The 13,885-nt window shown below is 39.5% G+C and overlaps 1 protein-coding gene across 15 annotated transcripts in view; it reads right to left on the bottom strand.

Annotated features, from left to right (window-relative positions):
• Positions 1–13,885, bottom strand: part of cnksr2a (connector enhancer of kinase suppressor of Ras 2a) — an 85,342-nt gene that overhangs the window by 50,495 nt on the left and 20,962 nt on the right. For 5 of the 15 annotated variants that reach the window (XM_057322914.1, XM_057322918.1, XM_057322917.1 and 2 more), the window contains exons 4-10: positions 11,564–11,669; positions 9,219–9,260; positions 7,368–7,487; positions 6,576–6,635; positions 6,338–6,406; positions 3,201–3,347; positions 932–1,068 (exon numbers count right to left, since the gene is read on the bottom strand). In XM_057322914.1, coding sequence (XP_057178897.1) covers positions 932–1,068; positions 3,201–3,347; positions 6,338–6,406; positions 6,576–6,635; positions 7,368–7,487; positions 9,219–9,260; positions 11,564–11,669 — 681 coding nt within the window. The remainder of the gene's footprint in view (positions 1–931; positions 1,069–3,200; positions 3,348–6,337; positions 6,407–6,575; positions 6,636–7,367; positions 7,488–9,218; positions 9,261–11,563; positions 11,670–13,885) is intronic. The other 10 variants (XM_057322930.1, XM_057322924.1, XM_057322922.1 and 7 more) reach the window with 6 other exon arrangements.

Genomic DNA, 13,885 nt, shown 5'->3' with positions numbered 1-13,885 from the left:
TTTAGTTCTTTTACTTTTAAAGTAAAATAAGTACCAAGAAAGTACGAACTGATGAGAGTCTACAAAGAAAAAGGGAATGAAAACAAGAATTAATATTGGCAAGGCATTTCAAAGGTGGCGCGAACTATCTGAAAAGATTGAAAATGGATGCAGACATGGCTTTATTTCTTCTGAACAGAATAGATAACACAAAAGCCGTAGCGCACTTGTTGTTTTAATACAGACGGGTACAGTTTCATCGGTTGTTCTTTCTCTCTTTTTTATGTCCATTATAAATGTAACTTAAGCCCACACAGGATTACTATTATCTGGGGACCTCGTGTGATTTAGAAATGACCTCCCCACATCTGTATTTCATGTGACGCACTCGCACGGGAAGTGAAGCCTGTGATTTTACTCAAAAATGATAGCAAGTCTTTGCGTATAGTTTTTGTATAGTTGTATTGTGTACAATGATACATGCCCGTACCTGTCAGCATTTGAGACCCGCGATCGCGGATCTTCAGTTCGATTTGCGTAATGGGAGACTCCCGGCCAAAACGGCAGTGTTGGCATGTATGGATATGACCCAGCACCCGAAATAATATCAAAAAAATCAACACAGCCTCCATTTGCGCTATTTGGGTCTGTTTATGTTCTTATTTGTTTCGTGTTGTATCATCTGCTATGTTATCTGTTATGTTTACTATGCGCTACTGATGTACAGTGAAGATTCTCACCGGTGCACTGTCACAGGCCACACGTGGCATACGATTCAAAACATCAGACTCATCCGCGCAGTTGAGCAGTGCCGAATCACAACTCAAAGAAAATACCTCCACTTGCAGTAGCAATTACAAACTGAGATGGCGACAAAGAGGCCATTCTTACGGACTGCCACTTTAAAAATGTAAACGTGTACAATAAAAAAATCTGAACTGGGCATGCTTACCTGGGCATGTACGGCTCAGATGGAGGGGGCGGAATATACAGGTCTTGGAGGGCGGAGCTATCCCGCTTTGAGGGTGTGCTGATTGTGCTCGTGGGCGTGGCCGAGCTGCTGGTGGGACTCCTGGGAACAACTGGCTGCTGGGCAGACAGGATCATTTAATTAAAGATTAAAGTGTAAATCAACAACAAAGCTCAAAATATGTTTGAACACCTCTGAGCTCACAGCCAACTTTAATACAGAGCACTGTTTCCAGGACACGACCCAGACACTGATATCCGCAGACAGACAGAAGGGCAGAAATAGAGATGAATGGGTTGCTCAGCAGTGAGACGGTGCAGTCCCTCTGCAGTGCTGTCTGCAGTAAACAGTGAACTAGGATCTCTGGGTCAGGATGCCTTGACATAATGAGCGAGAGTCTATGGCAGTGGTTCTCAAACTGGGGGCCGTGGCCCCCTGGGAGGCCCCAAGATGGATCCAGGGGGGCCACAGATTTTGTGGCATTTTATGAAATATAGAAATTTATCATAGATTTTATGCAATCAAACATCAGAAAAATGACACCACCAACCAAAATAATTGAGGTTCCAGCATTGTATAACTGAATGTTTTTGGTTTAATTAAAATTCTAAGTTTAAGATTATACGTCTTTATGTGGGGGGCCACAAAGCGATGCACTTAACACAAAGGGGGCCTTACAACGAAAAAGTTTGAGAACCACTGCAACATATATAACATCTCTAGAGAGGGCGGAATGACTAGAGCCTGCTCAGATGTGATTACCGTCTCCAGAGAGATGAAAGGCTGAGAACAGTGGGTGTGACAAAGATTGCAGAGCTAGATGTATAGACATGACATGCACAAAGAGGCCAATGCAAATATTTAAAATGGTGGTGAAGCGGATTCCTCTTTTGGAGTCAATTTCTAGTCCTTGCACTGTCCCTTGAATCAACTGGAGTTGACTCTAAACATCAATTTCTGTTCTAATATCTTCTAATAACACGCATGAGCACAACACAAATTCTTGTCTCAACAATGAACGCCGCAGTCTTGAAACACGTTCTTTAAACGCTAGATTCCATTTTAACTCGACATGATGTCTCTAAGTGATGGTTCACCCAAAAATGAAAATTCTGTCATGATTTACTCACCCTGTATGACTGATAATCTGTATGACTTTCTTTCTTCTGCAGAACACAAAAGAAGATATTTTGAAGAATGTTGTTACTGTAACTGGCCCCCATTCACTTGCATTGGTTTTGTGTCCATACAATAGAAGTGAATGGGGGCCAGTGGTGTTCGGTTACCAACTTTCTTCAAAATACCTTCTTTTGTGTTCTGCAGAAAAAAGTCATAAAGGTTTGAAATGACAAATGAAGAGAGAATTTAAATTTTGGGGTAAACTATCACTTTAAGAACACAACACATGCAGCAAAGCAATCATAAATGCAATTTCCAAATACTTCTATTTCCATTTAATGACAGACAATGGTGTCGCATTTTCAAAATACTAGAGAAGACAGCGGCTAAGACAAACCAATACATTTGTTTAGGGAGTGGCAGGGGGAAACACTTAAAGTTTAAACTAGAGTCACAAGTCTAGAACCGAACTTGAATCCAGCACCAAAGCTGATTAAAGCTAATCATACACACAAATGCATTCACCTCCGCACACACTTTCTAGCGCTTTTACAGAAGTTTGCAGTTCGTGACGTAGTGCAAATGACTTGAAAAGCACCATAAAAGCCACAATAGCTTTAATAACTTCTATAACCAGCGTCTCTGTTTTTCAGAAAGAGATATCCAAGGCAGTCCATTCAAAGTCGGATATGAGTTAACTCAAACTATAAAAAAGTCAACATTTACGCTAGCTTTACAGTTTTTCCAAATGTGTCACATAAACCAAACTAAAAACAATGCAATGCAATGGTAGTAATTGCTCTGCGGGTATACAATTATGAGTAAGTCATTTATAATTTATGTTTGGAAAACAGGTCTTAACATGTAAGGTAGGTTTTAGTTTTTGTTAGTAATTGTTTACTAACTCATGTTTTGCTTTCGCAGAGAGAAGTCAGAAATCCTACTTTTTGAATTACTGGAAGATCACATTAGAGGTATAAGCAGGCAGGTGCATCATGGGTAGGCCAAATGGAGTTAAAATTGAAAGTTTTTGCCCTATCTGATATAAGGCCAGCGAGAGGCGGATGGGGGGTTATAGTAGTACAGCCCAAAACGATGAAAGATTTTGGGGACAGGTTGATTTGAATCCTACCTGCAGGGCCAGGGGCTTCCATCTCATGTTCTTTAGTAGGGCTGGGGCGGAGGTGAGAGTGCTCTGGGGACGCTTTTTCAGGGTCAATGTCACACCAGCAGGGTCCCCGCGCAGAGAGCTTACCAAGTTTTTCAACTGCCAGCCCACCTACAGCAACAAACATAAGGTCAAACATACACAGACTCGACAAAAACGCCACACAGAGACAAGCAACGAGTAAACAGATAAAATGTTCTCTATATTCACCGAATATAGACCGTATTCACCGATGGTGAACACAATATGACTCGCATTGTAACTTGTGCGATGTCACACAAACACAAGTACCGCCACATGCAGTATTTTCACTGTTAACTGCGTATAGTCAGTGGTCCCTAATGAGGGCTTATGTTTGCTAATCTTGCAATTTATTTCATGTTGAAGTCTACATTGGCATTTACCATTACCTGTAAATATCAATACTCAGTATATATGTGACATATAAATAACTTATACATTTTACCATCGCAATGCATAAATAATAAGTGCCAAGTGGGCACTAGAATCATAAAATCATTTTGACTATGTTGTTAAAAATTTTCTTCCGCACTGCGTTAATATTTAAATAGAAATTTTAAATAATGTGACATTACATACAAACTCGATTTCTTTAAAAGATGTTTACAACACAGAATATTTATGGAACTCAATTATTAAATACACTGTTGAATAAAGCAATAAGACATTAAAAGCTTTGCAGTTTACCAGAGTTAATATCACTCTTAGATGATGCAAAACCACTGAAACTATGATAAAATAAATGTACATTATAACAGACTAGAGTAGTTTACTGGAATTATAAACCCAGGGTAGTGTCTATGGTTAATATATTAATGCTCAATAAATAATTCATTTAAAAGCATATCGCAATAAACGATTATTCTACCAAACACTTTAGATTTTCAGTCAGCATGCAACCAAAGCTCTAGAAGTGCTTGAATGTCAGCTATAGGCACCATTTCTTTACCATCTACCATAGCTCAACTAATTTTGAATCCAGATTAATAAGTACCCTTCTGTATCTGTATCCAAGGCGAAGTTAAAGTGAGAGTTCACCCAAAAATGAAAATTCTGTCATCACCTACAGTACTTACCCTCTCGTCATTTCAAACCTGTATGACTTTATTTGTACTGTAGATATTTTGAAGAATGTTTGTAACCGAACAACGACAGTACCCATTGGTTTTGTGTTTGTACGATAGAAGTGAGTGGGCACCGCAGTTGTTCAGTTACCAACATTCTTCAAAATATCTTCTTTTGTGTTCTGCAAAAGAAAGAAAGCCATACAGGTTTGAAATGACTAGAGGGTGAGTAAATAATGGCAGAATTTTCATTTTTGGATGAACTATCCCTTTAAGTAATATACACTCTCACACACATACAAATAGATCCAAAACGTCACAAATATTTACCGACATGCAGCCATAATACAAGGCCACACATACACACAAATACATACACATTGAGACGGGCTGGGTCTGGATGTACAGGGCCCCTAAACTGAGGTACGGGGACTGATTAACTCTTGGGTTATTATGTATAGAGCAGCTCCCACAATGCACCATTCTTTAATGCCTGCTGAGGCTGTTCTTGAGCATGAACCAATCGTTGTTAAGACAACTGATTTTCTGTGAGATGTGTGCACAGTTTTCGCCACGAGCCAAATTTTAAACGCTTATCACACATTAGAGGCGCTTTTAACCAATTATAAAGGTGACAACAATCTAATTACTCAAGGATTAATGAGGCCTTAATGTTGTTGATCTTTCATCATGAAAACAGCATCCTTCACCACGGCAACTAAATGATGGAAGATGTGCGGGAAAAACTGATGAACTATTAAATTCTGGTATAGTTAGAGATAAGATATCGTAGTCGAAAGAGGCCATCTTAAATGATGACAAAATTGTATTTTCTTTTTTTTTCTGAACTGGCCCTTTAAATTGTGCCCTCAGTAGCCTTACATGTAATTATCGAGACAATGAAGAGGGAATATTTACCATTCTGCTTTAACAACTTCATAAACCATGCAAGAGTACTATTCACATATTCAAAGCATTATTCAGTACCTCATGCACATCAAACAAATTAAGACACCCTTCAAACAGAATTGATTTCATAAGCTAACTAGACACACTTATTCGCAGGAATAGCTCTTAATTAATTATTTGTAGGCAAACTCAAATAGGTACAGATGCAAAAGTACCTATTAACGCACTCCACTGCGCAAACAGGCAAAAATCACTTAAACACGCCATGGAATGACCATCTTTAAAAACACACTTCATTGCCTTTCATTTATAGCCTCTCATATTTTAAACAGCACATTCAGAAATGCTTTTTAAGTGTAACACACTCAATCAGCATTGAAAAGACTAAATTTAGTCAAATTGGAACATGTTTGCCCCAGTCCTAGAAATGTTAAAAATACGACGTTTTAAACCCTTATATGCTTTAACAAGGATCTTTAAAAGCCCTAGTCAGTGATGCACCAATCTCTCTTGGTCTTTTTCCTATTCAGATACCTAAAAGCTCCGAATTGGCCAATATGGAGTACTCATTCATTATTTTATGTAAAAACGAAATCGACCTCTAACTACATAATAATCCATTACAAAAAAGAGAAAAGTAAAAAAAACTTATAACAAAACAAAAGAGTTAAAGAAACATTAACAGTAACACTACTGAAAATACTTAATACTTGAAAATGACCTGGAATATCTTATGAACTACTTTACTGACACTTTGTTGATACTTTTATGGCGAGTTTAATCCTCTTCGGAGCTTGACAGTAACGTCCATGACTAATACAAAGTATCAAATTTGGATCCGTCACATCTGACCGATGCCCAATCCGATTATAAAGGTCATCATCTGTGCCGAAACCGATTCAGGTATTGCATCGGAGCATCCACCCTTGAATACAAATACACCTCAATTTTGGTCCCACAATTCCACGCACACCCACAGACAGAAAGAGGGCACCTGCCACCAAACGTCAAGTCAAACTTACACATGTGGGGAAAATAAATGGATGAATGGACGGATGGATACGAGTTGAGCAAAACGGACTGAGTGGCTGAGAGACTGACACTTACTACGGTCTGGTGGTTCACCTGGATGACCTCATCACCTGCATGGATCTTTTTACAGCGGTCGGCCGGAGACTAAGAAAGGAGAAGTCCGAGAGAGATGAAGAGAGGAAGAGAGAAACATGTGGGGAGAATGATAAGGGGAGAAAACTGCAGGACGAAACGATACTTATACCAGTCCTGTCTGTATGGTTTTCTATCTCTCCGATTTCAGTGCAAGCAATAAAAGTATACAATTGCTTACCCCCTCGGTGGTTCCTGTAATAACATGAAGTCCATCATACGTGGACTTGATGTACATTCCCTGTAAAAAAAAGACAAGAGCAACTTGAATTAAGCTTGATTATTTAGTTTATTGACTCTCTTGTTGTTTCAAACCTGTGTGAATATTTTTCTTATGTGGAACAAAAGTGGCATTCTTAAACATTGAATAATCTTGAGGCTAAGCTGGAAAACTGATGATAACTTAATATGTCAGTCACTAACATTCTGCTCTTCCCTAACATCTCCAATTGTTTTTCACTAGATAAGAAAAGTCACAGAGGTTTGAAACAACATGTTTGACCAATAATGATAATGATCATTATCAATGTTAAATGATATATTCCTTTAATAACCTCTTCCTTTTCTTCTACATCAAAACACAAATGAAAAACAAAACCACTTCTACTCATTCTTGTCTAGCCTTGTCTGCAGTTTTAATACGAGAGACGCTTCTAATAAGATTAACACATGCATTCATCCACACACAAACAAACACACACTCTTGTCAGGATGATGACACATGCTTTGGCAAACAATAAACACACTCACACATCATATCTTTACTATAATCCTTAAATCAGAGCAACAATTTTATCTGCTCTAAATCTAATCTCCATTTTAGCTGAATCGCATTCATGCCTAGCCAGAGGAGTTGAGAAACAAACTCAGCTTTCCATTCATCCACAGTAACATCTCTGGCACACATGTAAATATAGCTCAAACTACCAAGTCAACAGTACATTATGATTGTGTAATGAGCGTGAGATCTTACCAGACCCTCGGTAGGTTTAATGTTAGCCAGCTGAACCACCTCCAGATGCGCTGACTGTGAGACCAGCGGGTCTGATGAAAGTGAGATGATGTGATCACACACTCCAGATAAAGTCTTACACTGAGGAGAGATAGAGACAGAACATCACTCACATCTGTCATCTGTAGCTCGGTTAGGAAAGCACAGCTTGAGCAGTGCCAAGGTCATGGGATCGAATCCCGGGGAACACACATGCTGAATAAATGTAAGGTATCTTCGGATAGGAGCCTGAAAAGTGGATGAATGTCATTTTTATTATATTGAGCAATTGTTGCAACATACATTTATTAGATATAACTCTTGGATATAATATATTTAACCAGCCTGTGTTTAGCTTTTGTGGGTCACTGTTTAAATAAACAGTTATTTCAGGCCCTGCCATTGGTTATAGTGTAGCTTTAGTCTTACTACAACAAACCAAACACAGATTCTATAAACTTTTTGATTCTTCAACTTTCCTTCGACTGCAAACTTTCCTTGCAGGCAAGTAATTCCTATCAGCCTCTCAGTTCCTCTTCCTATGTTCAGCCTGCATCGTGTTCTTATCATTTCTCTTTCCATTTCACTCAAAATCCTGAAATTCTACTTGTTCTTTCAAACTCTCAGCGACTATATTGCTCTCACCACTTTTCTATATTCCCTTTATCTCTCTCTAAACACAATTTTCTTTTTTTCATAGGTAAACTGCAATCAATAAAAAAATGCTAGCACATTTGAAAGACGGTTTAAGTGAAATAAATAACAAAATAGACCACGTCAAGAAACTGGATACAGAAAGTGCCTATTTACTATACAGTATAAAATCCATTCATGCATCCATCTTCAAATTTAAAATAGGAGTTTAATTTTTAAAAGTTAAATTGAACGTTTTTTTACTTTAAGAGTGAAAAGTTGCACCCGGATTAACCTGCATTAAAATTCACGATATTCTTCTGTTGCATTTCAATTGGCTCGGCATTTATGTTTCATCGTTCTCCTGCTCTTTCATCTGATGTCATCGGAGTGTTTGTTTCTCCTCCTACAGTCAGTAGTCGAGGTGGGGTGGTGCAGGGGAATCAATCTGCTGCTGGCAGGAGCAATGTGAAGGTATTTATAGCTGTGGGACTCAGTGAGAATGACAGCTGTGCCCAGCCCAGCAGTCTGTGGCGACAACAGGACCTGCCACATACACACACACTGGTGTGTGATAGTGTGTGAGCTCGAGGAATCACACAGAGAGACTAGCTGCGGGTCTCTTGTGACTGTAAAGGGAACTTTACCTCAGGGCCTGAACTGTGCGATACATGTTCACTTATCGGTTAGGAGAGGATTTCACACTAAAATACTGACAGGAATCACTTCTTTTGAAAGTTTGCTTACAGCAAATAAACAGAAGTTGCCTGAGGTCCCTGCTCAGATCATTGAAACTTTATGTTAAGTTTAAAACAAATCTTTTAAACAATTTGGAAGAAATTTACTAAATCTGGAATTTGCAGGAAGTTTAGAACATTACAGTGTCACTGTAGCTCAACTTGAAAAGTATGAGATTTGATTCTTAGGAAATGCATTAATTGATTAATAAATGCATCCTCCAAATGCAAAAATGTAAGTAAAATGATGACGTAAACGTGTGTACAACCATCTTTTCACACCTCTGTAGTCATAAACCCGGTCAGGAGTTCAATTTGGTCTGCCACGCGTTGAGCCCCATTCAGACTGAGTGTGTGGATGAACTGCACAGAACAACCTCACGTCTTACAGGTAATGAGGGAGGAACATTACAGCACATTATTACTCCGACGTTGCAACGTAAATCAGAGTAGGAATGCTTACCACATGGAGGATCTTATTTTCAGTTTCATGGACCGTGCAGTCCTGCGAGAAAGAGAGAGAAAGATATTACTGTCGTTTTAAACAGTTTAGGCCCACACGCACTCTCTCGCACACACCGCACCGTTGAGAAAACATTTACCGTGCAAAGTATCTCTGCGGATGGGATCATTTTCTAAACAGCTGGGTCACACTCTCTCTCTCTTTCGCTCTCAGATGCTGATCTAATATGGGAAGGTTAAACAGAGGAGAGCCCCAGGCCTGACTTAACATTCAGGCTCTGATGGAGATATTTAAAGGATCTCCACAGGTCGCCTCTGGGGGCCAGAGCTCCTGTGAAAGTTCAAGGGGGAAATAGCAGAGTCGCGGTCTGTAAATGTGTTTGTGGAGGTGAATCTGTGGCCATGTACACCTTGAATGCATTACCTTTTTAAATTGTATAACAACGTATACAGTATGCCGTCTTCAATATGCATGACATATTACATAAAATCAACTAAACTCAAATCTGGCTAGCAGCCATGGAAACGCCCACTCTTACCTCCTGTCTCCATCCCTCCATTACTCAACAATGCCCTCTAACTGGACACGATTTTCTTTCTTTTTCGTGACTATTTTCCTCAGTTTCAAACGAGCATGAGCGTATTTTGTGCCACCATGATGTATTTTTATTTTAACCTTTAATTCCAAATCTGTCGCTAACTGCTGTAGCGATTGAAGCAGGCTCTCGCCCGCACCTCTTCCCCTTCATCACAATTCATCACATCACAATAACCTGCCGCTCCATCTGTGACTCTAACACACTGACAAAGACCTGTGAGCCATCGACTAAGAAATAGAGAGCAAAAGAGATGAGCGTTACTGGAAAATGAAACCGCATTGATACCCTCCTCTATCCATCCGAGCATCCCTGAGCATCTCTGCACCTATTCTCCGGAGCTGTCACTCAACCCATGGATCACCACACAGCATGCCAGTATGCGTACTTGGTGTATTTTTGCGTGACTGTGCATGTGTGATCAGGACTGGTGGCACAGATAAGACACATACTCCGCCACAGCATGGTGTTTAAAACTTGAAGAGAAACCGTGTTGGGAGAGCGAACGAAAAAGAGAGAGAGACCCCGCCACCCACATATATACATCAAGAGTAATTACAAATATCTCATACTGGGATGCAATGCAAATTCTCTCAGTATGCAAGACATTCATGCTGAAAATCTGGCTAAAACCACCAAGGGGCTTTGCTATGAAGCTAATTAGAAACAGGTTGTTTTAGGGGAGTCTTCATTTTTATTTTGAAGAGCATTTTATGGGCAAAAAATAAGACTAGTGCAAGATTATTTATCTTTTTATTATTCTTAGTCAGTATTTAATGTGTATATCTGCTACAACGGTACCATTATGGTCTCAAAGCCAACAGACATTGGTATTCTGGTCTACCAGTCACCATCAGGCAAAATTAAAATGCTTTTAGATGGATATCCTGCTCTGCTGATGGCCCAGAACTATTCAATACTACTGGCATGAAGTGAGACGGCGTTTATACTAGTGCATTTTCCTTTAAAAACGCATAACTCTTGCTACGATTACGCCTGGCGTTTACACTACTCCCGAGTTTTCGACCCACGAAAATTGAGACTTTTGGACACAGGCGTAGTTGCCCACATTCGCTTACTGATTGGGTCTTCTGTATCATTGCGTTTGCTTCCCTGATTCGTTAAGCCCCTCTCATATGAGCCATTACGCTACCTGAAGGCGACAATGACCGGCCTCGCAGCGACCCTGTAAACAACAGGCTTGTTTGACTTCAAGCTGTGCTGGAAACACAAAGAGCAGTTATATTTGCTTCGCTATTCTGTTGGCCTATCACCAAATGTTACAATGGTTTCTTCCATGTGTCATTGCATCACACTAAATCAGCATTCTATTAACAGAGGACTACTTTACCCATAATGCAGTGCATTGGCCTGATTCTTTACATTCATTGTGCATTTTCATTTTCATTGAGCTTTACACTCATCACCCACTTCATAACAAGAAAAATGGACGGGGAAAAAAAATCAAGTCATTTTCATCCATCCACGAGAATAAATGTCAGCACAAGTCCTTCACCACTGTTAAATCATTCAGCAAAAAGTCCTTTAAAATCAATCTCCAAGCTACAGTAAATTTCCTCTGAATGTACTTCCCCACAGCTAGACTAAAGCCATACTTTATTTCCAAATGAGGTATTTTCCAGCTGCATCAGACTTTCAAAAATCCAGTTTAGGTCACAGGGCCAGGATGATGTGTCCACACCTGCGATTCCAAAGCGGATGGTAATGTGTTTGATTTCTGTGTCATTACCTGCTGTACTATGGTAGTGAGTTCCAGGCACAGCTGGATCACGTTGTTCCGGGTCACAGAATAGTCCGTTACGGCAGCAAACGGTGACCTGCAAAAAAAGTAGCACCTGGAATTAACCGTTAGATCATTCTTACAACCAGACCCACAAGACAGACAATTTAAATGTGCGTGCATGTATATGTGCAGTGCTCAAATTTAGACTTTAGTTATCAGATTTTTTTCACTGTACAATGTCCAGCTATAATGTACCATGAGAGCTACAATACGATTCCAACTTTATCAATAAAATTACATAGAGTGCCAGTGTTGGGTAAGTTACTCTGAAAAAGTAATCAATTACTAGTTACTAATTACATACTCAATAGTGTAATTAGATTACTGTACAAATTACTCTCTCCAAAAAGTATTTAATTACTTATTACTCATTACTTTCTATGTCCTACATCAACCTTGGTTAGAATTGATTCAAGGATAGACATGAAACAGCTCTTTTAATTCATTCAAATAAATAATATAAAACTAGACAAAGTAGTATTATTAACAGACCAAAGTATTACAAATGTGAGAATTATACATTAAAGCATTAAGGATTTTAAAGTTAGACTGTTGTGATGTCAGTTCCACTATTGCACACACTATTACACAAAGTAGTTAGTTTAATTACATCAGAAGTAACTGTAATTAAATTACAGAAAAAAATAGAGTAATCCCTTACTTTACTTGTTCAATGGGAGAGTAATTAAATTACAGTAACTAATTACTTAGTAACTAGTTACACCCAACACTGTAGAGTGCCATTATAAGATTGCAATGTTGACAAAACCATTTCAAGGCACTCAGCTAGAGAAATACTTTGCTGAGCATATCTCAGAAAGTCAAATGTTTATGCTTACAAGGCATAAAAACACATGTACATTATGACAGGACAAGTGACAGTCCCTCAACTGGCCCCGGGTCATCGAGTCATATTGTTGAGCCTTTCGTGCGTGTCAAATTAACTCCCTGTATGTATGTGTGCTTGTAAACCACTCCAGTATGTATTTGGTTGGGTTGTAGAATATGTTATCCCTGTTGGCCGAGAATGTACTCTAGACCCAGTTTCTGTCTTCCTGTGACTGACGAAGTGAATGTGGGTCGTGTGTATTGAGGCTGTGTGCTATATATACGGGCTGTAGGAACATTGGTTCGTCGTTTCCATCACGTCTCTAAATATTTCTCCAAGACCGCTGGGAACACCAGCTGACGCACACCCTTTACAATTTAAGAAATTCTAACAAGCAATCAACACTGGGTTTAAAATCATTCATTCTGTTCATTCAAAGACCCCACAAGCACTCCATCCAAACAAGCATTCTGGAGTCTCTTCCCTAAACAGGATTTTGAATGCAGCTTTGACTGCATACATAAATCCCCTTCAGATTTTTCAACAGAAACAAACACATATCCTAAATGTCACCGGCTTCCTTCGACTCCCAAATATCACTTGGTAGATGAGTACGCTGGCAGCGTCTGACCCTGGTTCAAGGACACCTGTCAGCAAGCATAGACGGAGCAGACAGGGGCTTTACAAGAAGTGTTTGAACTAAACCTCAGGGCACAGTATAGGGACTAGGAAGGGATAGCAAAAAGAAAATTCAATTTCGACATTTTTAAAGAAAATGTGAGTGGTGCCTGTCTGTGCTCAACATAATGCTAGGTGGATATTGAGGATTAATAAAACTCATTTATTGAGCAAGTACAAAAAATCAGTGTGCAAAACTATCTCCTTACATTGCCCAGTTTTCAAGGGTAAGCTTTGTTTTATGATTTAAAAACGGAGCTGTCGGATTTCACAGGAAATGTAATTTTAATGTAATCTGACTTTAACACACGAAAAAATTAATCGCAAACCCATAAGTCACTTACACCTGGGGCCAGGCCCACATAGATAATAATGAATGATCGAGAATAAGGGAAAACCCAGTGCAATCCCAAAAGAAACCTGCAGAACCCTACCCTCAAATGATGATCACCAAAGTGGCAAGTGGCAGAGCAGATACATTGTCTGGATGGATTTCAACCAATAACACTTAAAGGACCGAGGCTCTCAAGTCAGTCATAATGTCTTTTGGCTTCAAATCCATTCACCTGGGTTTAAGCATCTTACTTTTTCCTCTCTCTCAGAGTTCCTTCTGTTCCTCTGCTACGTCTGCAGGGGAGACGACAGTTCTGCCGGGTACTGTTTTGGCAGGAACGAGAGGCTGGGGAGCATAATTAGGCCAGTATTAATGAACGAGGGGAACAAGGCACCTCCCCTTCTACTGGTGTCCTTCTTTCTGTTCT

Source organism: Triplophysa rosa, linkage group LG23 (assembly GCF_024868665.1).
Source record: "Triplophysa rosa linkage group LG23, Trosa_1v2, whole genome shotgun sequence".
Taxonomy (NCBI): domain Eukaryota; kingdom Metazoa; phylum Chordata; class Actinopteri; order Cypriniformes; family Nemacheilidae; genus Triplophysa; species Triplophysa rosa.
This window is presented reverse-complemented; position numbering and strand designations above follow the sequence as displayed.